Here is a 25,591-nt window from a genome sequence, read left to right on the forward strand (position 1 = left end):
TCCCTTTACTTTTATTTTTAAAATAATTATTTTATTTATGTATATTTTGAGTCAAACAATCGTGATGCAATAGTCGAAAGTCATAAAAGGGCATATACTGAAAAATGCATCTCCCTTTCACCTCTTTCCACCTGCCACCTAGTTCCCTCCTCAGGAACAACTATGTTATGAGTTTTAGGGTTTCCTTTAAATACCGTATCCATGAACCTCTGACCTCTCAGTCAGAAATAATGTCTTCTCTCCATCCTGATTTTTATCTTGTTGTACATTTTCATTTTATTCTGAGAGCATTTATAAGGGATGTTCACAGGTAAAATACCATTAACTGCTTTCTGTCCTTTGAACTGAACTTTTTTAATACACTTATACGTGTCTTCACTAGCAGTCTACTGCAGAGTGAAGTGGTTTACATCCTGTAATCCGCTGAGGACAGGGGCAGCATCTCACACATCCCGTGCCCACTAGTTCAGTGTGTGTGTAACTCATAAATGTTAATAGCTTAACATACTAGTTGTCATCTGTGTCCTTTTGAATGTCTTGATGACTATGGACATCATAGTCTGTGCTGTAAAACAACAACAACAACAACAACAAAAAACAAAAAAAACCCTCCATGGAATGTAGGTGAAAGCGAAATGCTTTGTCTCCCAGCTATCCTGAGAATAGTATAAACTGCACCCCCTTTTCTTACGCAGAATCGCAAAGGCGCCGTGAGTGAGCTGGAACACATTCCTGACGCAGTTTTATGTGATGTACATTCTCATGATGGCGTTGTCATTGCTGGGTAAGCAAAAACAGTTTTTCACCTAATACTCTTCATCCTAAGGTCTTTCACTTTTCATGGACCACCCTCTGTGTCCCAGCCACCTTATTCTCCCTTGGGAGTCGTGCCTTCTCACTTTTAGCCCACGTAGAGACCCACAACCTCCATGACTCTCTATCCTCCAGTAGTTGAGGCCTCTGAAGTCAGTCATGAGAAGCGAGTGGTGTGGAGCTGCTCTGTAATCCATTTCTCTCAATATATCCTTCAAGCTTTTAGATCACTCTTGTGGCGTGTTATATTAGGTTTTCATTCAGGCAAACAGTTTGTATTTTATGAAGACATAAAAAAGTCAAGCAAGAATAAGTGTTGGCAGAAACAGGTCCTATTTTTGATCTCTTGTTCTGAAGCCTTTGTTATGAGAAAGGGCTGTGGCCACAGATAATCTTCCTTCCCCACCACACAGTTCGTATTTGCAGTTAACTTGTCCTGAAATAGACTTATTTGTCTCCATTGCCAAGAAATTTTATTTTATCTTATGTAAATTTCTTTTGGCTTCTGTTACAAAAACTACTTTCATGAATTCTTCATATTTTATTATAGAGATGTTTTTATATGTTTCTTTAACATATAATGAGATAACTTTCCTTTTGGATTAACAAGATGTCTTGAACTGCAGTCTCACATTGTGTACTTAATGCCATAGAGACCAGGACACGTAAACTTCTGCATCTGGATTGATTTTGGAGTGAGCCACCCAAAAGAGGTTTCTACCTGGAGGAACAAATGAGAGCAAACTTTGGGCTTAACAACTTAGTAGTAGCAGAGCCTTTTTCTTTGAAGAAAATTCTTTCCTTCAGAAGCATTCCTTAAGTGAAATTTCCAAGAGTCAGATTATTTTAATTCTTGGTGGTTCGTAGTACCTACATAAAAGCATTTTGCTTCAAACAAGATATACCTCAGGAGGAACACTTTCCTTTAGCTGGTGTTTTACTGGCCATGATTTTGAGGTTAATGCCCTTGTTGGAGGTGTTATAGAACTATTACTTTTAGAAAAATTAATGGATGAGAAATCTATGCAATTATATTCCAATAAAGAGCTTAAAAAAAAAAAAAATCTAGAAATCTGTCCATCCAGTTACCATTGTGGCTCTAGGCTTCTGCCCCTCATCACCCAAGTATGGGCCTGAGAGGTCATGCTAAGTAAGACCCTTTACACCTGCTAATTCTGAGATTCCTGAAAAACTCCCGAAGGGACTGGGATCATTCTAGCTTAACGGGGTCTCCTGGTGTGTCAGAGGCCTTTGAGGACAGACTGTTGAGATTGGACTGAAAGAGTCATAAAAGGAATTAGAAATAAAGGAATCTCAAAAGCCAATTATGAATTTCTTATCTGGACGCGGACCTCGCAAAAGGCAGTCTGGCCACAAGTCCAGATGCCAGTCCTTCTTTTCCTGCCTCTCTGTTCCCTTGAGGCCTGCTCGACATTACAGATTATGCCAGCACAGAGCAAAGCGGTGGCAGGGTTTCATGGATCGATAAGATGAAACTTGATCTGTGGGTCAGAGAGGCTTCTCATGGCCCCTCTTTCTAAGAGAACCTTACGTTTATGGCCTAGCGTCAGATACTTCAATCTTGCTTGTATATAGAGCATCTTGTGTTTATCATTAAGATTTTATCTGGTGGTTACGATGCTTGTTTTCTGGGTCAGATCTTGAATCCCTTTTCATTTGAGACGGCGGTGTTTGTGGTTACCTCATTCCCAATCAATGTTGTATTCACCAGGCTTTCTGCAGTTATGTCTCTCCAAGGAGCTTCTTAAAGAGACAGTGGCCACCTCACCATTTCTTTCTTTTACTTCTCTTGTGTTTCTCCTATTTTTCTCCTTCTCTTCCTTTTTCTCTATTTTACACAAGTAGAATCTTTTCAGAGGTGTACTTTTATGTATCTGCAGCTATAACCCATGTAACATTTTTGCATTTAAACCTGTTAAATCTATTTTATATAGTTAACAAAGATTCTGTTGCAGAATCTTTTCCCAGCGTCTTCCCAGCTTTGCAGTCCTCGGTGTAAGTGTTTGGAGTTGCATTGCTTAGGCTTAGACTCATTTGTATTACAGTTCACCCAGTCTTGGTCCTGCCTTACTCTTCTTTCCACACACAACCGGAGTACCCTTCAAATGCTCATTCACTCATAAGCTCTGAGACACCAGAGTCCCTGTCAGGCGAACAGGACCTGGACGCCTCTTACCCGAGGCTTGTTTTTCCAGCAGAGGAAACAGACATTATTCTCAAAGCTTTTGATCTTTCACTCTTGTCCATGAGTGTTTTCATCCCTTCCTATCTCGTGGGTCATAATGTTCCAGTTACCTTTTCCTGATATTTGGAGCGTTTTGAAATTTGTTTACAGCCTCCCTTGTTCCTCATTACGCTTCCCAGGGTACCTTTGGGTTTTTCCTTCCACACTGTTCTAGTTACCTCTGACCATGTTTTTTTTTTTTTTTTTTTTAACTTGAGATGCAATTTATATACCATAAAATCCACCGTTTTAAATGGTGTAAGTCCATGATTTTTAGTATATTCACAAGGTTGTGTAACTGCCCACCATTACTGAATTCTAGAACATTTTCATCACCCCAAAAGAAATCCAGTCCCCATTCTTGAAGGCCCAACTCAAGTCTTGCCTCCTCCCATGGGTTCCATGGTGCGCTAGCCTATTAACCCTCTCTGCCGCCTACCCCAGCATCTACCATTCTCACACCCCCAGAGAAGTGATTACCTGCAGCTTATAGGGCAGCTAATCACGCAGCCTTGAGGCTTCACCTAAACATTTTTATCTTATATTGTTATTTTACTTTTTAACTTTACAGCCATGTATTTTCTTTCCAGTTGATTTGTAAGCATCTTTTAAAACTAGAGGAGATTAATATTTCATTACGTGTCCTGTAGTACTGTTACATTCTCTTAGTCTGAAAAAAGTGTTAACATTGAATAGACTCCCTTCCCCTCACCTGTATACTACACGCTGTGCGGGACACTGGAGGAATTCCTAATTTCTTTTGTCTGTTCTCTGATTTCTTAGTCTTTTGCAACCTAGAATCATGCAGTTAGAAACCCGGAAGGAACTTGAGAGATTCTGTTCAGAAGCGCTCATTCTGCGTGAGGTAGCTGAGGCTCAGTGGGGTCCAGTGAGTGGGGCTGGCACGCGCACCCTGTCTGCCCTGCTGTGCTTCTGCGGGGCACGCGGAGAGCCGGGCCGCAGCACTGCCCTCTGCAGCCCTCGCTCGCTACTCTGATGGCTTGTCTGTTGTTAGGGTGTCATTTTGGTTTCTTTTATGACATGTATGGATCTTCTTTTCTCTTAAAAATAAAAACAGTAGTAAAACCAGGTCGTCTTTGCAAAACTGTTAGAAAGTGGAGAAGAGAAATCCGTCTAAATCCCAGCATGCTAAAACAGCTCCTGTTGTGGTTTTTGGTGTATACTGTTTATTTTTCCATCTGTTTTTTTAATACATATTGCAATTACTGGATTTAGGCAGATGGATTTTTATCTTTTCCAGATTAAGAAATTATTTAGGGACTTCCCTGACGGTCCAGTGGTTAAGACTCCTGTGCTTCCACTGCAGGGGGCACGGGTTCGATCCTGCATGCCGTGTGGCGCGGCCAAAAAAAAAAATATTTTAAAATGCCTTTATAATCCTCAGCTTCTTTCCCATTTAGCTTTCTGCCTTGAAGTCTCTAAACCATCCCTCAAACCTGCTCTCCTGAGTTCACCTTACTTTTTTCAGTCAGTGCCATAAATAGCAAGAGTTTGGCCTTGCTGACTGTACTCCTCTTAACATGGTGGGGCCATGCATTAAGCATGTTTGTAACCTCAGAGCCTAACACCAGTCCCAGCACAGAGGAAACTCTGGGGAAAGTGTGTTAGAAGGAAAACTCTTCACACTCCTGAGACCTTGCACTCTCTGAGCCTCCTTACTGCAGCGTTGACTTCACGAGACTCCTACTCGGGTCCTTCCTCGTGCCTTTCTGTGGTGTCATGTGGCCACTTAGCAGTGATATGCAGTATATCCCAGACAATACCAGAAACAGTTGTTTTCTTTGTTGGCCAGGTAAGTGGAAGTTCCTTCAATTCACAGGAAGTTCTTGTGACTACGTATGTAATTCAAATACAACCTTTACTTTGATTTTTTTTTTTACAGTTAAAATTTCCCATTTCTTTAACCTGAGAATAATTTGTGCTGAGAAGCCACCAATCTCTGTGCGATAAGCCACCTGTCTCTTTCTCTCAGAGGTCAGCCTCTGTCTGCGTTTTCTCTGTGATCTGGTAGCATTCCTAAAATGCATTGAGGTTTAGTGTGTGCCTTCCTTGGATTTAGAAGGAGAGGTGTTATCTGGAAAGTTGGTTGATAATAAAAAATTAGAAGCATGGTGTTTGTTTCTTTATTTTGTTTCTTTGTGGTGAGAGCTCTGAGAATTTTAGAATGTCTCTCAAATTATATGTTTATCACTGAGGGAAAAGACTAGAAGGGGTGAGGCTACGATGGCATCCCTGTCCTGTTTTGTGAGGCCTAGACTGTCCTCTTTCTCCACAGTTGCACTCTGGGAGTTAAAGGTGTTGAAAATAGATGACATCAGGAATTCAGAAAGGTCACATTATAACGGGAGATGTAGGTCTGGGTATAATGTGCCAGAAATGTATTTGCTTTACTGCCATCTAGTGAAGGAGAGCATCTCAGGTAAAACTAGTAGGAGAAAGTCAAGTGGGGGCTCATTGGAGGCCTTGTGCCAGCTCCGCTAACCATTAAGCTATTAGCTCACCAGAAGCTTTTATCAGATGCCCAGGAGTATGGTGGTGTTTTGCAATAAACTCCCTCCTCACTGTTACTTAAGATTCATAGTCTGAAGCGTTTCAGTTGCATTTCAGTTTATATAAAAAAGCACACTTTTCACGTTAGAGGATTATCTTCCCCCCTTTTGGTTTAAAACAAATTATCAAGCCCCTTCTTTGTGTCAAGATTTTTCTCAACACTCCTAAATCCCCCCCCCCCCATTGTCTACTGTGGTGATCTGCCTTTTAGGGTACAGTTCCCACCTTTACTGGAAGGAACAGTGACTGTGTATCCATGTTTCTCCTCTGCCAAGTATGGTTGGAGGGAAGACTGGATTGTTTAATATCACCAAGTGTTAGCTGTCTTCTTTCCCTAAAAAGTACTCAGTCATCCTATTTGGTGTCCTGCATTTCCTCCATCTCCATTTCCTTTGAGGCAAGTAAGACACAGAGCAAAACTACCCACACATCTCTAGCAGCCAAGTGACCTCTGGCTGTCGTTCTGGCTTTTATCCTTACTAAAGCTCTGTGTGTCCACACAACCTGGACAGTCAGTCAAGACTTCCATAAACATGAAGCAAAATTTTGAGCTTCCAGTTTATATATGTAAAACTTGGTGTCTGAATCTCTGGTTGGTTCACTTTGCCTATTGACACTTTTATTGGAATGTTATTGTTTATAATTAAGAACTGTTGGAAAATAATAGTTCACACATAGGCATGTGTCTAAGGTATCTTGAAATATCTTGCTTTCAGCCATTTTTTCTCCACTTTTCCCAGTAATTAAAAATATGCCTTTGTATTGACCACGTGCCATGCCAAAATATAGCTTTGATCTGAAATAGTGTGTATTTGCCCTGGATTTTTAAATGCTTTCTATTCAGGAGCTGAAGACCTCAGGGATGGTGTTTCTAAAACTCTGCTGTCTTCATGTGAATATGTAAAAATGGATAATACCTAGGATTACTTTGAGGCTCTGGAGATGATAGATGCTTTGTAAATACAGATTGGTGATTAAAAATTGCATTAGATAAATGTCACCCTGTATTTATACTTACTAAGGACTTGCTTTCTTTCTCCTTTAAAACAATTTTTTTTCTTGGCAGTTTTCCTTTCAGCCTTGCCTTATATAGATTTTGTGCTGCTGCTTATTGTGACGTTGGACTGTTTCCCATAAGGAATTCAATCATCACCCGTTAGGGACCTCTTTTTCTAAGTACTTTTATGTATGTATTTTCTGCTGTGAGGTATACATGCTTTTCTGGTACATAAGTCTGAGGTAAGATACGGATAAGAGACCAGAGGAGAGCTGTGCATTTGTTATATCCGTACTGAAGGATCTCCAGAGTCTCCGTAATAAATACTGGTGAACTCGTGACTGCATTTATCCGTCTCTGGTTCTCCAAGGAATAAAGGGAAGGGCCACAGCCACAGTAACTCTGCGTAATCGTCATTGACTCTGGCTCTATGGATTGTGATTAACCAAGATGTATGGAAAACAGTTTTAAGTGTGTAGTGCATGGATCTCGTAAGGTCCATTAAGATGTTCATTATTTTTCAATTGATGCATCTTAAGCTGCACTTGATGTTTGTAGTAGTGCATTTCCACAGAACAACTGCACCGTGGGATTGAGTTCATTTTGTTAATTGCATAATACAACACAGTCATGCTTCATAGAAAACAGTAAATACTCTTGCTTTCATTGATTTGTCATCTTTGGTATGACTAAAGAAAGTATGGAGTGTGTGACTAGTTCCTAAAACCTCTGCATGTTAAGGGCATAAACATTTCTTGAAATGTGGGCACTGCACTTCTAGGGGCCTCTGCCTAATTGCTTTGTAGGCTTTAAACCACTTCCATCTTCTAAGTTTGTCGGATTCATTCGTTCAGCATGTACTAAGCACAGATGAATACTGTAGACACATTCCTTGCTCAGGGGAGGGATACACATCCCTTGCTCACAGGCCGAAGGGATACAGTTACAGGTGGCTACAGGACAGTGTGAGAGAGATTAGGATAGGGGAAGAGTGGGCCCCATGACACACCGACTGGGGAGAGGCACCTAGTGTAGGCTCCGAATCAGGCGGGCTTTCTCCTGAGAAGTGACTTCTCAGTTGAGTCTGGAAGGGATGACTAGGAGTCGACCAGGCACAGTTTTGTTTGGAGTAAGGATGCAAATAGCTTGCACAGGTGCTGCAGCGCCTCATTCCCAAACCAACGATGGGCATGAAAAATCCGTTACAGCATTTGTTTCTCTGGTGAGTTGGATGGGATACACTTCACAATCCTTCTCAACACAGGGCCATGAGTAGCCACTGCTGATTTGTTGGATTTGACACACAAATGAAACCATTTGCTGTTCCTGGCCCGAGGCCTCACAGCAAGGCTCCTTTTGGCAGCTGTGAGTGCTTGATCAGAATAAACTTGTGACTTTGTTTGGGGGTGGCCACATGAGTATGCTCCTGTAGAGGGTGAAGTTTTACCAACCATTCCGTACGTGCTCCCGCATCACCTGTGAAGCATGTGTGGGCGGCACCTTTGCATCTGCCCAGTCTCACGCCCCTTGCCAGCATATTGAGCTTTTTTGTTGTTGGCTTCTTGCCTTCCAGCTGAGCTGTAGTAATAGAATTGATGAATTAGGGTCAGGGGCTGTGTCCCGCAAGCCTGAGTCATAGTATTGAAAACAGTAAATTCCTTATGTTGCACTTAAATGGGGGTGGTTCTTAAAAGCCGTATTTGTTTAAAGACACTGTCATTGGAGGAGGCAGAGTGACTTGTTGGCTAAAGCAGCAGTTAGAGAAAAGCTTGGGCACCCGGTTTGATCCCAGCTGTGCCACTAAAATGTTTCTTGTGACCTTGGGTAAGTCACTTAACCTTACTTCCAGATTCTTAAAACAATGCCCCAGGTTGTTATGAAAAGCCTTGAAAAATTTTTTTTAGAAAATAAGCACTGGCACCTGAAAGTAAAATGGAACCATCTTCCTGACCCCCGCAGCTTGGCTATTTAGACAGGAAGAAAGGTTAAAGGTTGTTTTTAGCTGTACAACATATCCTCCTTTTCCTTCAGATCTCTTAGTCCAAATAACTAGTCTGTTGCTGGAAACGTACTAGTTAATGAAAGCTCTTCAGTGGTAAATCATGTTAAATTGGCAATTGCTCTGGTGTACTGAGCTTGAAAGAGGCTCTATTCCCATTCTTTCAACAAAAAATCAGCTGTGGTCTCTGACCTATTTATTTGGAGGTAAATTCAACCTTGCCAAGCATAAAAACGACTGGGAAAAGCATACAGCTTCACTGGTCCGTGCCATGGGCTGGGATGTCCTTACTCGTTTGGAAGAGGCTTCTTTCTTCCTTAGTTTTTCTTTAGTGTTCTTACATCAGCTAATATATTAGTCACAGTTGTACTTTGCACAGACACTAATTAGAGAGCCATCAACATTGGGGTCCAAAGGCTCACTGACAATGCAACTGTCATAGTGGTGTCTTAATTGGTTGAGCGTAATTGTCATTAGGCAGCCACAAAGACATCTGGAGCTCTGGAGGAAAATCAGCCCTTCTCCCTACCTCCCTTCCAGCTCTGTTCTTGCGTCTCCTGCCCAATGTTGTTAAGCACTTTTAGATCACATTTAGAGTTTGGTCCAGGTCCCTCTGCCCCAACCAGTGTTTGATCCTCGTGAAAATGTCTGTTTCTTTAGCAGGAGTTCATTAACACAGAGTATGAGTGCCACTGCCGTGGTTGTTTCACATGTTAGATTTTAGAGCCTAATGCTGAGTCATCACGTAGTACCTGCTGAAATAGGATATTGTCTGTTCCTATCATAAAGGAGACACCGAGTCTTTTATATTTGCCTCTTGAGTTATTTTTCAGCAAAACATTTATGCTGTTATCATGCTCTTTGGCCATGAAGAATGGAGTTGACTTAAACAGATATATACAGAAAATTTCATGTTTACCAAAATCACTTAGCTTTTTTTTTGTTTTATAGAGAGGTTTTAATCAGTTTGGAAGTAAATGCTAGAAATCTGATGCATCTCGATGCGTGTTTTCTGGGTGTTTCCCTGGTCGTTGGCACTGGAAGGTGGCAGCAGAAAGAAAAGGAGATGCCACTCACACCAGTTGGGTTGTTACCTGCGGACCCCTTCTTTGAGCTGTGTGTAAGGCACTGTGACGGAGGCTGTGGCATTGAGGTAGCGCCTTCACGGGGGCTTCACGGTCAGGTTGAGGAGACGTGGGCTGTAGCAGTGAGCACCATTTCTTCAGATCCAGGGGCACAGGAGTTGAGTCAGAGAGGCTTCTTGGAGGAGGAGGGCCTGGGCTAGACCTTGAGACATTGGTAGGGTTAAGCGAGGTGGATGGTTCTCAGTCTTGGTGGTACGGTGGAAGCACTGTTGTCTGGTTCCACCCCCAGAGAGTCAGATTTCATTGATCCGGTGTGCCCTTGGGTATTGGACATTTTAAAAGCATCCCAGGTGATTCTGATGTGTAGCCAAGGCTGACCCACCCGGCTGAGTCATGAGCGAAGTGGCTTCAGAAAGGTGGATGATGGGAGCCAAGGTGCAGAGACACCCATGGTGTGGAAGCCAGTGATGGCAGGCCTGGCTAGAGGCCAGCTCATGCTAAGCAAGAGGAGAGAATGAGGCTGGGAAAAGGGTGGAGGCCAGTTTGTGGAGGATTTTCAGTGCCTGGCTGGTAGTTAAAGCTTCGTTCAGTGTGGTGTTAAGGTCTCAGGATTTACAGAGGGCTTCCTAGGTGTCAAGTGCTATTCTCGGTGAGCAAGACCCAACCCCTGGCCTTAGAAGCACGTGGGTTCGTAGGGGAGGTGAACAGTCAGCTGACTATACATGCACACACACAGCTGCTGCGAGATGAACGTCTAGGCCGCTGTCACAGTAGGTGATAGGGCCTGGGGTCTAGTGTGGAGGAGGAGGAAGAAGGGGAGAGCGATCACGTAGTCGGGTGTTTTTGAGGGCTGGGCAGGTACAGGGCTGGCTGACGGTGGGCGAGGCTCAGGAGTGGGGAGGCTGCCGTGGGGCGGCTGGGAGGTGATGAGGGAGCTGGACCCAGTGGCAGCCTGGCAACGAGAAGAGCGGGAAGGGCGTGGTGACTGCACGTATAGCATTGTGGGTGGTGGCAAAGGAGGTGTTGAGGAGTCCCTTAGTTTTGCACCAGTGACCTGGGGTGGATGCAGTCACTGACAAGATCAGGGACTCAAAACAGGTCAGTCTGGTCATGGGCTGAGGCTTTTTGAGGTGAGCACGTGTTTAATTTTAGGCCGCTAGAGTTGGAGCAGGAAAGGGACGACCTCATGGAAGGAAAAGCTGGTCAGGAGCCTTTTAGATGTTAATATGAGGGTGAGTCAGAAATTATCCGCACTGTGGTTATATTAAACCTTCTGTTGGCTGCACAGCCAGAGTGTGGATAATTTTTGACTCACCCGCCTAGATGCGCCTGTGTGACCTCTGCCCTCCCTCTCTCCTCTTTCCCCAAAAGAGAGAGAGAAATTGTATTTCATGGCTCATGGTTGTGTGGTTCAGTAGTTTTTCCAGTTTCGTTTTGATTGTTGTTGTTTTACCTTGGAACTCCTTGTGTAAAGGGAGCCTGTGGATGGTGGCGCTCAGGCCACCCAGATCCTGTCCTCTGTACCCCCTGTGGGGGCACCACAAAGGACTACGTGAAGACGGCTGGTGTGGTCCCATGCACAGGCCATAAGAAACAGAATGACCAAGACTGATGGAAAGGAAATACATTTTCCTGGCTTGTGTACTTATTTCTCTCAAAGTTCCTGAGCCCTTTGACCTCTTGAGTTCCCTCTTTCACTTACCTTCTCTGTTTTTCTGAAAGATGTTGCCATCCTCCTTGCCCTTCTTTTCTGAATTGGCCGGGTTCCTTTCACATAGAATTTAACCCTAAGAATCTAATCGTACACAGTCTAGAAATTCAAACATGTTATCTCTGTTGAGTGTCTCTGTTGGCTAAGCATGTGGCCTTACTCCTCAGAATGCTCAAGTCATTTTTAGGGTGTCAGGATGAGCCTGCTAGTTTTGGTGCAGTTGCGGGGGGTGCTCTTGTGGAGGTTTCCTCATTGAGGGTGACCTGGAGCGCTGCCTGGAGGGCCTGGGAGCCGGTGGCCGTGCTTTGGCCGTGGCAATATCAATATCTGCCTCTGCTTGTGTATCTCCAGGCGTAATGACGCTCCTGGAGTGAGTGTGTCTATTCACTGGAGGATCAGTGGTCAGAGGCCCATTAGTCCAATTTTAGAAAGCACGTCTCTCCTATTTGCCTCCTTACACTACAAGTATACTCTCTAGGCGCCGTTCTACATGGGGAGAGCCCAGTGCTGCAACCTAGAGAATGTGTGTGACAGAATGGCCTTTGAATTCATAATGTATTTGCTGTCAACTAATACTTTGAGGGAAACAACTGCGACATTTAACAAAATGAAGCATTCCTGAATCAGAATAGTCTCAGCTTCTTTATTCAGAAACCACACATGAGAAATTGATTTGTAACTACTTCAGTAATTAAGTAAATCTCGGAGTTGCCTTGGTTGATTCTGTAATGTGAGATCAAAGAAGGAACTACAGCTTGGCCTCAGGAAGACTGAACACCTTTACAGCTGTCTGCCTGTCTTTGTGTTTGTGTAGGTTTGTCATGAAACTCTTACCCTGTTTCTTTACGTGTTGAATCAAACCCTCTGTAGCAGATGTGAGGAACTTAGTGTAAATACCTCGGTGGCAGGCAGCACACCACCTCATCTTCTGGCAATTCCATTATCCTTGGGGCCTGGTGCCTGGGCAAGTTCTGGCCCTGCCTCGGCTTTGATGGAGAGAGTCGTTTGTTGGAGTGGCAGGAGTAATAGGAGAGAGTGAGTGCGCCTATTCTCTAAGTGGGCAGAACCGGGGAGTGTCATGCATTTCAGCAAGAGCTTTTCATGAGAAGGCAGCACTGTCTGGCTGCTAAAGGCAAGATTTAATTGTTTCAGCAAATCAATTAGTCTTTAGGGACTTTAATCAGTCAAATCTGATGCATGGATGAGGTATTAGAAAGCTTGCGCCTGTAAGACGATTAGTCCTTAGCAGTTCCCTCTCTGTCTTTCGAGTGTGTAAATAGTGTGGCTTCTACCATTTCTGCTAGTCATCCCTTTACTGGGAGGAGTTGAGGTAGCAGATTGGTTATAATAGTTGGAAAGGAAAAACAAGGAGATCTTGCTGCCCAATTTTGTATTACAGTATTCTCATTTGAAATGGTCACAGTTGTGCTGTGAGAACAGGAAACGTGTTCTCAGCCTTTCTGTTACCAAGTTACCATTTCCTCCTGTTGGAGTGACTGTGTGAACAGCATTGCGGGAGTGGTTCCACAGTGGCCAGTCTTACTCCCCTGTCTTTTTAAGGCCCCCCCTTTCTCTCCTGTGGTCCTGCTCTTCACTCCCCATTTGGAACCAAGTGTGTCCTTCTTTTCCAGATATACATCAGGGGACGTGAGGGTGTGGGACACCCGCACCTGGGACTACACAGCCCCCTTCTTGGAGTCAGAGTATGAGGAGGACGAGCCTGGAATGCAGCCATATGTCTCCTTTGTGAGGATAAACAGCTCGCTGGCGGTAGCGGCTTATGAGGATGGTGAGTAACCACAGCCCTCCTCCCTGTTAAGAAAAAACAGCTTGACAAAAATTAAGCAGCTGTGGCCGGCTCCCCACTGTAATCCCTCCATACATACACGTGGGCACACACACATGTTCACACACATACACTCACTCTTGCCTTTATGTGAGGAAGTTGGCCAGTAACCCTCAATGCATTAGTAGGCATTGGAACACAGCACCCTTTCAAACTGATGTTTAATTCCTACTGGAACTGTAGGGCTGGGTTTCAGTGCCAGACACGAGGCTGGCCAAGCCATCTTAAGCAAATAAGTTGTTTGGTGTTAAATATTAAATATACTTGGCCTACTTTTCCTTTAGTCTCTGTTTGATCCAAAGGGAACAGTGAAAAGAGGATAGACAGAGATAATCTATTGACAAATATGGAAATAGAAAAATAGAAGTCGGAGCCTACCTTTTCCTGCACCGACATACCGTATGAGATAATTTATGGTAACATGTTGTCTCTCTGGTACTGATAGGTTTCTTTTTGTGTGTGGGCAACTGTGGATTCACAGAACTGGGTAACAAGAGTCTAGTGATTTCGGTGGCCATGCTATCGTGTACTACCTCTCATGCTCATGACTTCCATTATGTTGTAACGTCTAAATCTCCAAAAGCTCTGTCTCCCCACTTGCCTGCAAGTTGGACCACAGGGTATTTCAGGATGTTAGTGTTGATGTCAGGCATGGTTGTAGATCTCCAGAGGTGGCCCAGCGGGACAAAACTGTAGCAAAGGAGCTAATGGGGAATTTTATATCCACATGCCATTTAGAAAAGTAAAAATCAGGGCTGAAATATTAAATATTTTCATTTTGTTACTTTAACAACATGAACCCTGTGTTTTTGGTTTGACATTAGTCAGACACTGTTGATGAATTTTCCTCTCAGGCTGTAGAAATTCACCTAAGCTGTCTCTGGGGTATATCATAGTGCATGTGTGTTTGTTGACATCCTGGATAGATAACATAAGAGCAGCTTGAGTGTGTTTCCTACATGCCACATTATCAGTGAGGTTTTTTTCAAACAGCTGTGCAAAGGTTGCAGTACTTCTAAGTTAGAAACATACAGTTTTAGAACCATCCAATTGCCTCTCCCTGCCGCATACACATTCTTCTTCAGATCGGGAAACTGAGGTGGAGAGAAGCCCACTGAGTGATTTCCTTGAGGTTGAATCATTCATCAGTAGTGAATCCAGAACTGTGGTTGTGTCTCCTAGGCCGGGGTGTGATGCTATTTATGTAATACTCCACAGAGACACTTATGAAAAGGTGCGTCTGATTTGTTTGCACCCTCACGTGCCATCTCTTGTGAGCTGGAAAGGGCAGCTTTGGGTGACATGCAGATGCACTGCTGGTTTCAGGGTGTCAGCTAGAATTGTCTTCGTCTCCCTCATCCCTGTTGTTGCACAGGAAAGTTAGGAAATCTTGCAGATATACTAGTGAAGCTTCTTTTTTCAGTAAATACTTGGCAAATAATTGCCATGATGTACTTTAAATACTTGTTTAAAAAAAATTCATAGCTAAAATGCAAAGCACAAAAGTATAAAATGTGAAAGAAGATGTATCCAAAAAGAATTTGAAGTGTTCCTCCTGTTCCCCTACTTCTAGTTCCTCTCACGATTTACTATATACTCTTCTGCGTGTTGCTTTTTCACCTAATGACACGTCTCGGGATCTTTCCATATTAGCACTTATAGGTAAATGCTGTTCTTTTTCAGCCTGTGTAGTACTGCATTATGTGGCTGTGCTATAATTTGTTTATTAGACCCTTAGCGATGCACATGTGGATTGGTTTTTTGTTGTTGTTATTAAAAACAGTGCTGCAAAGAAATATCCTTGAACAAGTATCGTGATGGACTTAATGCAGGTATATCCACAGGGTAAATTACTAGTAATTATCAGGTCGGAGGCTACAGATGCTTTACATTTTGATAAATATTGCCAGATTGACCTCCAAAAAGGTTTCACTAGTTTATAGTCTCACCAGAAGTGTAGGAGGCTGACTGCTTCCTCATGCTTGTCTGATAGGTGGACATGGTATTTCACTGTTGTTTTTGTTTGCCTTTCTTCATATAAGCGTATATGAACATCTTTTCATTGTGTTATTAGTTGTTTGTATTTATTTCTCTGCAAATTGTTTCCCCATTTTCTTGGGGTTGTTATCTTCTGTGGTTGGAAGTAAAGGGCTAAGGAAATAACCCTTGTCATTGATTTTAAATATTTTTTCAATTTGTCACTTATTCTTCAGTGGACTTTGTTTATGGTTTATTCTTCTAGATAGTAGTTATGTGTGTATGTGTATATGTGATTTTAATTTTTTAATCCATAAGTGAGTGAGGTTTGTAATTTAATGTATTTGACTAAATAATACATTTTAAGGGATGTAAGGTCAAACTAATATAAACAGTTATACATTGTGAAGTCTTGCTTCTACCTACTTTTGTCCACTCCATTCTAAAGTAACCATATTTTTTAGTTGTCTATCCTTCCAGCATTTCTTTATTGTAAGTACAAGTAAGTATTAATATCTATTCTCATTCCTCATTCTCCCCCCTTTTTTAATCTTTATTGGGGTATTATTGCTTTACAGTATTGTGTCAGTTTCTGCTGTACAGCAAAGTGAATCAGCCACGTGTATACATATATCCCCATATCCCGTCCCTCTTGAGCCTCCCTCGCACCCTCCCTATCCCACCTCTTTAGGTCTTCACAGAGCATCAAGCTGATCTCCCTGTGCTCTGTAGTAGCTTCCCACTAGCCATCTATTTTACATTTGGTAGTGTGTATATGTCAATGCTACTCTCTCACTGCGTCCCAGCTTCCCCTCCCCATGGTGTCCTCAAGTCCGTTCTCTACGTCTGCATCTCTATTCCTACCCTGCCACTGGGTTCATCAGTATCATTTTTCTAGATTCCATATATATGTGTTAGCATACGGTATTTGTTTTTCTCTTTCTGGCTTACTTCACTCTGTATGACAGACCCTAGGTCCCCACCCCCTTTTTAAACAAAAGATAGCATACTACTTTATGTTATTCCATACCTTGGCTTTTTCCACTTAATGGCTTATCTTTTTAATTGAATAAATTTGACATGTAACATTGTGTGTAAGATTAAGGTGTACAGTGTGTTACTTTGATACATTTATATATTGTAATATGACTGCCATCGTAGTGACACATTATCACATTACATAATTATAGTACTATGTTGTTATCTGTGTTATACTATACATTAGAACCCTGTGGCTTATTTACCACTTGTTGCAAGTTTGTACCTTTAAACACCATCAGTCTTATCCCTCCTGCCCGCCACACCCTGGTATCCACCGTTTTACTCTGTGTTTTTAAACAGGTTTGACTTTTTTAGATTTCACATGTAGGTGATGCCATACATTACTTGTCTTTCTCTGATTTATCTCACTTAGCATAATATGTTCTAAGTCCATCCATGTTGTTGAAAATGGCAGGATTTCCTTCTCCTTGTGGCTGAATAATATTTTATTGTGTATATATACCATGTCTTTTGTATCCTTTCATCCATTGATGGGCATTTGGGTTGTATCCATATCTTGGCTATTGTAAATAATGGGATAAGAAACCTGGGAATACCTACATCTCGTTAATGACATAGCTTGAAAGGTTACCTGTGTCATTGTACGGAGAAGATGCTCCTTTGTTATGGTATTCCATTGTGTACAAGTGCTGTGGTTTATTTATACAGTCCTTTATTGAGGAACAGCTGTGTTGTTTCTGCTTTGCTATTACAGTGTTATAGCGAAAAGTCTTGTACATATGATATTTCATGTGAATTATTTCCTACAAAAATGTCTGGGTCAAAAAGTGAATGAAAATGAGGTTATATTATTTTGCACTCTTACCAGCAGGGTATGAAGGTGTGCCCATTTTCTCAGCAAAGTATGTTTCAAATTGTTGAGTATCTGTCACTTTGATAAGAAATGGTATCCTAAAAATGGTACTGATGAACTCAGTGACAAGAACAAGGATGCAGATACAGAGAATGGACTGGAGAACTCGAGGTATGGGAGGGGGCGGGGGTTGAAGGGGAAACTGAGACGAAGCGAGAGAGTAGCACAGACATATATATACTACCAACTGTAAAATAGTCAGTGGGAAGTTGATGTATAACAAAGGGAGTCCAACTCGAGGATGGAAGATGCCTTAGAGGACTGGGGCGGGGAGGGTGGGGGGGACTCGAGGGGGTGGGAGTCAAGGAAGGGAGGGAATACGGGGATATGTGTATAAAAACAGATGATTGAACCTGGTGTACCCCCCCCAAAAAAAAAACTAAAAAGTGACACAGATGATAGCACTAATAAATGACAGCAAAACAGTTTAAAAAAAAAAAAAAAAAGAAATGGTATCCAAATGTTCCAACTTACATTTCTTTTTTTTGTTTTTTTTTAAACTCTTTGTTGGAATATATTTGCTTTACACTCTTGTACCTGTCTTTGAGGTACACCAAAGTGAATCAGCTGCATCTACACACATATCCCCATATCCCCTCCCTCCTGCGACTCCCCCCCACCCTCCCTGTCCTGGCCCTCCAAGGCATCTCCCATGAAGTTGATCTCCTTTTGTTGCGGTGAGGGGCAAAGGGGAAGTTGGGGCGAGGTGAGAGAGTAGCATAGACATATTTACACTACCAGCTGTAAAATAGATAGCTAGTGGGAAGTTGCTGTACAACTTACATTTCTTTTAGTGTGAGAGAGGTTGAATTTTTTCACGTGTACCTGCTACTTGTAATTCTTTTTTCTTCTGTTAATGTTGGGGCTTAAAAAAAATTTTTTTTTTACTGAGATATAGTTGATGTACAATACTATATAAATTTAAGGTGTACAACATAGCGATTCACAATTTTTAAAGATTGTACTCCATTTATAGTTAGTATAAAATGCTGACTGTATTCCCTGTGCTTTACAATATATCCTTGTAGCTTATTTATTTTATACATAGTAGTTTGTACCTCTTAAACCCCTGCCCTTATCTGCCCCTCCCCCTTTCCCTTTTCCAGTGGTAACGGCTAGTTCGTTCTCTGTGAGTCTGTTTCTTTTTTGTTACATTTGCTTATTTTTAAGACTCTACATATAAGTGAAATCATAAGTATTTGTCTTTCTCTGACTTATTTCACTTAGCATAATATCGTCTAAGTCCATCCACATTGTTGCACATGGCCAAATTCCTTTTTCTTTTTTTAAGACTTATTTTTATTTATTTATTGGGCTTTGTTGGGTCTTCATTGCTGCGCACAGGCTTTCTCTAGTTGTGGCAGACAGGGGCTACTCTTCATTGAGGTGCACTGGCTTCTCATTGCAGGAGCTTTTCTTGTTGCGGAGGTCACGCTCTAGGTGTGCAGGTTACAGTAGTTGTGGCTTGCAGGCTTTAGAGCACAGGCTCAGTAGTTGTGGTGCATGGGCTTGAACCTGTGTCCCCTGCATTGGCAGGTGGATTCTTAACTACTGTGCCACCAGTGAAGTCCCTCCATTCTTTTTTTTATGGCTGAGTAGTATTCCATTTGTGTGTGTGTGTGTGTGTACACCGTATCTTCTTTATCCATTCATCTGTTGATGGACAGTTAGGTTGCTTCCATGTCTTGGCTATTGTAAATAATGCTGCTGTGAAGATTGGGGTGTATGTGTCTGTTCAAATTAGTGTTTTCATTTTTTTCGAATATATACCCAGCAGTGGAATTACTTAGTCATATGGTAGTTATGTTTTTAGTTTTTTGAGAAACCTCCAGACTATTTTCCACAGTGGCTGCACCAATTTGCTTTCCCACTAGCAGTGTATAAGGGTTCCCTTTTCTCCACATCCTCGCCAACGTTTGTTATTTGTATTCTTTTGGATGATAGTGTTATGGCTTATCTACATATCTATATAATATTTGAATCTTGACCAATATAGAGTTCATCCTGGAATAGTATATGAATCTGATTTTCTTTGCAGCATCTCTTGTTAGAAAGCCCATCTCTGCCTCACTGGTTTGAGGTGCTGCCTTTACAAGTTTTTGCATATGAAACTCTTTTAGTATTTTAGTCTGTTTCTGGATGTTACATTATGTCCAGTTGGCCTGTCTAGTTGTTTACACTTACATTATCACCTTTGCCAGCCTTATTATTTAGGGTTTCATTTTACCTTTCTGTGGGTAAAATCTGTAGTACTTCCTTGGCTGCATCGTTTACATCGAAATCTTTGATTTGGCTGAAATTCCTTTTAGTAATAGGATTGTTTCTTTGATAACAGCTCTTGTGTTTTCTTGCTCCTCTCTCACTCAGCTTGTTTTACCAGTCTGATGGGAGTTGTTACTTTCTGAGATAAACAACTTCTCATTCCTACCCGCACCCGCACCTCAGTGGCGTTGTCTTTGGTCTCACTTCAGTTTAACAGATTGTCACTGTAGTATTTGTACCAACATACTCATGAGTAGCTACTTCTGGGCAAAGACAGATTGAAATAATCAGACACACATTTTGTACTGCTCCTTCCTAGGAGTAGCGAGCATGCACTTCTTGTGCAGTGCCATGGTGCAAAAGAGATTCACCTTGTGGGGTCTGAAATTCGTGACTGTGAGAAGAAGAATAAGATAATAAAATGAGTTAATGAACTTTGGCTCCCTGGTTGTGTCAAAGGGAAGCTCTGTAGCCGTTGGGACCCCCTTGGTGGTCTGTCTGTCTGTACACATAATCTCCACAGAAGGGGTCAGGTCCAGAGGGGGAGCTGGAAACTGCTTTGGGAGAAAGGAAGTCATCCCCACGAAGTAAGTCATCCCCACGTCCTTTTTTAGCCTCCTTGCCCTGCGGGAACACTGTACACCCACCTGGGGTGTTGAGATTTGGCAAGATGATCCACAGTTGTGATTTTTTGAATTCCAACCCACTGGCCTCATATTTCTTCTGCCTTGTTTCCGATTGTCAGCACTGGCCATCCTCCAGTTTGATTTTACCACTAATTGTGTTGCACGTTACCGTACCGAAATGAATCAAATCAAAATGCTTTTCCTGGAGCATTAGATAAAGCAGGCGAAGGTTCTGAGTAATGAGCAGATGCTGCTAATGCAGGGACAGTGCAGACCTTGCCAGGACTCCATCTGCTCCATGCTTGCCTGCCTTTGGCCTCGAGCCACAGCATTAGGGAATGGCAGTGTACGCGAAACCCGCTCCCTGTTCACTTTGTCTCCAGAACTCACTCTTTGGTGAGAAATGAGATTACACACTTCTTAGGTGCAAAGAAGTTCTTATTTGTCCCCCTAAGTGGAGAGAGGAGAGACAGGACCCAAGGCATCTTAGCATGTGGAAGCCTAGATGGGACGGCCAACAGTCATCTTTCTGTGGTGCCACCAAGCAAGGCAGAGTGGCTTATCCACTCCTGCAGCACTCCCAGTGTGGTGTCTGGACACACACATGCTCTATTGTCCTGGGCCACGCCTGCCCTGGGCCACAGTGACTGTGAGTTCTCATTTACTGACGTGCATACAGTGGATGGGAGTGGGTCTCGCCAAGCTTCTTTTTAGCAGTGAACAGTAGGACCATGTTTTAGTTAGCTACTGGGTCTAGTTAGACTAGGTGCTTCTAAAGTTTTATTTGTAATTTTATGTTTAATAAAAAATCCGTTCTTCAGTAATTTTGCTTATGTCTCTTGTTTGCATGTTGATGGTGACATTTCAATGTAATAACATAACCTTGGAATGCAATATTCAATCTCCTCCTCTCTCCTGATGTTTCAGAAGTGGACTGTTAACTTACTAATGCATTGCTTAAGAGATGGCTAGGACACCTGACTGTGGATTGGGGAGAATTTTGTGTTTTTTCAAGGCCTGCCTTTTCTGGTCATTTTTCTCTTAAAAGTTTCAATAAGCAATTCTTGGCTGAAACCTTTGCCTACCCGTAGGTCTTATTCAGACACTTGGCACACAAAACAAAATGAAACAACTTTCTGATAAAAAACCAAAAAAATACAAGGTGGAGTCCTTTTAAAAGACAGGATACATTTAAACAATTTTCTTAACAGTGGGAATGCTCACATTTTAAAGATATTCAGAGTGGAATTAAAAATTGAAATGCAGGGCTTCCTAGGTGGCGCAGTGGTTGAGAATCCGCCTGCCAATGCAGGGAACATGGGTTCGAACCCTGCTCCAGGAAGATCCCACATACCGCGGAGCAACTAAGCCTGTGCTCCACAACTACTGTGCCTGTGCTCTTAAAAAAAAAAAAAAAAAGAAAGAAAAAAAAAAATTGAAATGCAGAGTTGTGAACTGAGGTGGTTCTTTCAGCACTGAGGAAGTATTTCTTAGGGCATTGAACTTTAAAGTTGACTGCCACCTGGAATGGTCTAGTGTGTTATACTTTGTTCCATAGACAAGCCATAGAGACTATGTTTATGTGATGGAGGAAGTTGCTGAATAAAAACGCTTTTTTTAAAGGTTTTTCTATTCTTCAGTGAGGGGAGTTTGAAATTATATTTGTTTTACACTTGCTTATATGTGCTTTGGACTTAATATGCATTGTATCTAAATAGTAGTTCAGTGTTCCTCAAGTAGCATTCCACAGATAAAATCTTGGGTGGGAGTTGAGAGATCTCTAGGAAATTTTTAAAAATCTGTGTATTTTTATGGTAATTTTAAAAAGGAATCTGGATCTTTTGACCTTGTAACTGAACCATACTGTGAGATCTCATTATTTGAATTTGCATTTTGTAGTCACAGGCTGTTGGCACCAAATGATCAGCTACACACCTTGTAATGCTTTGTTTTTCACACTGACTGGTCCATAGATGAATTCTTGAGAGGTCTGCAAGCTCTCAGATTTAAGAAACACTGGAGAGGGAAGACCTCATGCTTTAGGCATACATTAGCAGATGATCAGTTTCTAGGATAACTACAGATTTTTGAAGTTACTAGTGAAAATAATTTGAAATAGTTTCATCATGCAGAAAACAGTGGCACATTGCATTTATGATACAAGATTTGGTGTTAATCTTTTGGTTTATTGGGGGGGGTGGTTTTACTAAACAGTGATTTTTGGTAAGACACAGCATGATGCATAAATTCAAAGTGTAACTATCCTGTCTTATTACAGTTGAGGTTAAAACAGAAAGGAGCAATAAATAGTACAACATAGCTTTGGGGAGATAGTTGAGACTAGAGAAATGTCCAAGTTCTTAAATCTATATAATGAAAACTAAGCATGATTTTTTGGGAAGAAAATTAATTTTAGGCCAGTGAATTTAATTTCCTCTTCAGTGCTTCCAATTTTAGTTGTAGAGTTTACTCCATTGTAAACCCTAGGCTCTATTAAAGCAGGAAAAATATATTTGTGGACTATATTCAGTATTTTCAGTCACAGAGCCATTAGGCAGGCCCATGGAGTAGGAAAGCAGCCCAGTGGGGCCAGGGACAGGGCAGCAGAGAGTCTGAGGGGGACAGTGACCTGGAGGGTTTGAAAGGTTGGCCGCATACAGGGAGATTGAGCAGGTGAGTATGTTGGGGATGATGGGAGCCAGTTTTCTCATTACTGGAGAAGGGAGGTACAGCTGTGGATAGGGGATAGCCAGAGTGAACTCTCTGGGGCTGGATCGGAATAGGAGGTGTCGGTGTGGAATACATGGTTTTCATTATCGATTGATAAGTGAATAAAGATGTATGTATGTTTGTATGCATATGTGTTCACGTATGTCCTGGCTTTGTTTGCTGAGAAGGTGCAGAAGCAGCAATAGTCCAGTAGCAGTAAGCACACCTTGTACTCAGATCTTGAAAATATCACTCTTCACTAAAAGGACCCAAGGCTGCTTGGAGTAATGGCAGACTCCAGGGCTAGGGCAGGGAAGATCTCCAGATATTTAAAAAATAAACAGTGCACTTCTGAATAACCCATAAGTCAAAGAGGAAATCACACAAAAAATTAGGAAATATTTTGAACTGAATGAAAATTAGAAACAGTATATCAGTGTATGGGATGTAGCTAAAGCAATGCTTAGAGGGAAATTTATAGCATTAAGTGCTTATATTAGAAAAGAGCCTCAAATCAACAGTATAGCTTTTTACCTTAAACTAGAAAAAGAAGAGAAAGTTAAACAAAATAAGCAGAAGGAATAAAGTAGTAAAGATAAGACCAGAAATCAATGAAGTGGAATAGAGAAACAATAGAGGAAAATCAGTGAAATAGACAACTGTTCCTTTGAAAAAATCGATCTAAATGACAACTCTAGCCAGACTGATCAGGAAAAAAAGAAAGAAATGAATTACCAACATCTGGAATATAAGAGGAGACATCATTACAGATCCTGTAAATATTAAAAAGTTACAATGAAATATTATGAACAACTTTATGCCAGTAAATTCAACCAGTTAGAGAAAATGGTTAAATTGATTTTTTTTTTGAAAGACAAACTACCTAAGTTCACTAAATAAGAACTAGAAAACATGAATAGCTCTATTTCCATTAAAGAAATTGAATTTGTAATTTAGAAGTTTCCACAAACTACAAGCCCAGAAGGCTTTACCGGTGAATTCTACCAAACACTTAGGAAGAAATAATACCAATTCTACACAATTCCGTAAAATAGACTAAGAGGAACACTTCTCTACTCAGCTTATGAGGCCAGCATTACCTGTCAAGACTAGATAAAGAAGAAAAATTAACTAATACATGACGACAAATACACTACAGATTGATATTTGTTAGGATTCATCCCAGGAATTCAAGGTGACTTTTTTTTTTTTATTTTTTTGTAATCCAATACCATTTTATTTATTTTCTTGCTCACATTAGTCTCTTTTTTTTTAAAACATTGAATTGTGTACTTTATTTTATTATTTTTTATAAATTTATTTATTTTATTGGCTGCGTTAGGTCTTCATTGGTGTACTTGGGCTTTCTCTAGTTGCGGCGAGCGGGGGCTACTCCTCCTTGTGGTGCGCAGGCTTCTCATTGCGGTGGCCTCTCTTGTTGCAGAGCACGGGATCCAGGCACGTGGGCTTCAGTAGTTGCGGCATATGGGCTCAATAGTTGCGGCTCATGGGCTCTAGAGCACAGGCTCACTAGTTTTGCACGGGCTTAGTTGCTCCGTGGCATGTGGTATCTTCCTGGGGCAGGGAGCGAACCCATGTCCCCTGCATTGGCAGGCAGATTCTTACCCACTGTGCCACCTAGGAAGTCCTCAAGGTGACTTTAATTCTGTTTACAATTAATATCATGCATCATGTGAGCAGACTATAAAAGAAAAACCATATCTTCATCTCAATGGAACAGGAGGAAAATTTGACAAAAACCAATTTTTATTCATTATTAAAAACTTAGCTAACTTTCTCAGTCTGCTTAAGAGCATCTATGAAAAACCTGGAGCTAACTTTGTACTTAATGGTAAAAGATAATGCTTTCCCTTTAAAATCAGAAACAAGGCAAGAATGTCCACTTTCATTACTATTGTTCAGCATTGTACTGGAGGTCCTACTTAGGGCAGTAAGGCAAGAAAAATAAATAAAAGGTGTCCAGATAGGGAGGACATAAAATTGTTTGTGGATAAGTTGTCTGTGGATAAAATCCTAAGCAATCAAAAAAAGGTTTTTTACTAGAACTAATATCTTAAGCAACATCACTGGCTATGAGGTCAGTATGCAAAAATCTGTTGTATTCAAGTTAACAAACAACTGGAATTGATATTGCATCAAAAATATAACATAGTTGGGGATTAATTCAGCAACATATATTTAAGACCTATATGCTGAAGACTATAAAATATTACTGAGAAAAATTTCAGGAAAGCCCAGATAAATGGGAAGAATTGTTATATTCATGGGTTGGCAGATTGAATGCTGTTAATAAGATGCCAGCGCTCCCTTTATGTATCTAGAGCTTAAATCCAATTTCAGTCAAAATCCCTATAGGCTTTTTGGGTAGAAATTGAAAAGCTGGTTCTAAAATTTAAAATCTAAAAGAAAATGTGTAGGGCTGAGAATAGGAAAGAACAATCTTGAAAAAAAGTGCAGTGCTGGAGGACTTACTCTACCTGATTGGAGGATTTACTGATAAATGATAGTAATCAAAACAGTGTTGATACTGGCATGAGGATAGACCTATGGATCAGTGGAATGAAATTACATCTGGAATAAAGACTCAGCCGCAGATTTTTTACAAAGGTGCCAAAGTACTTCAATGAAAAAATGATCATCTTTTCTACAAATGATATTGAAAAAAGTGGGTATCTCTATGACTTCTCACCACCACCCGTGAACCTCTGCTTTAACATGACGTACAGGTTAGCTGAAAATGGATTATAAACCTACATGTAAAAAAATCTTTGTGATCTTGAGTTGGGCAGAGATTTCTTAGGATACAAAAAGCAC

At 41.4% G+C, this 25,591-nt stretch overlaps 1 protein-coding gene across 1 annotated transcript in view; it reads left to right on the plus strand.

Moving 5' to 3' along the window:
- Positions 1 to 25,591, plus strand: part of FBXW8 (F-box and WD repeat domain containing 8) — a 121,630-nt gene that overhangs the window by 31,267 nt on the left and 64,772 nt on the right. Inside the window, exons 4-5 of the mRNA XM_057744593.1 lie at positions 696 to 784; positions 13,053 to 13,210. Coding sequence (XP_057600576.1) covers positions 696 to 784; positions 13,053 to 13,210 — 247 coding nt within the window. The remainder of the gene's footprint in view (positions 1 to 695; positions 785 to 13,052; positions 13,211 to 25,591) is intronic.

Source organism: Hippopotamus amphibius, chromosome 8 (assembly GCF_030028045.1).
Source record: "Hippopotamus amphibius kiboko isolate mHipAmp2 chromosome 8, mHipAmp2.hap2, whole genome shotgun sequence".
NCBI classification, from domain to species: domain Eukaryota; kingdom Metazoa; phylum Chordata; class Mammalia; order Artiodactyla; family Hippopotamidae; genus Hippopotamus; species Hippopotamus amphibius.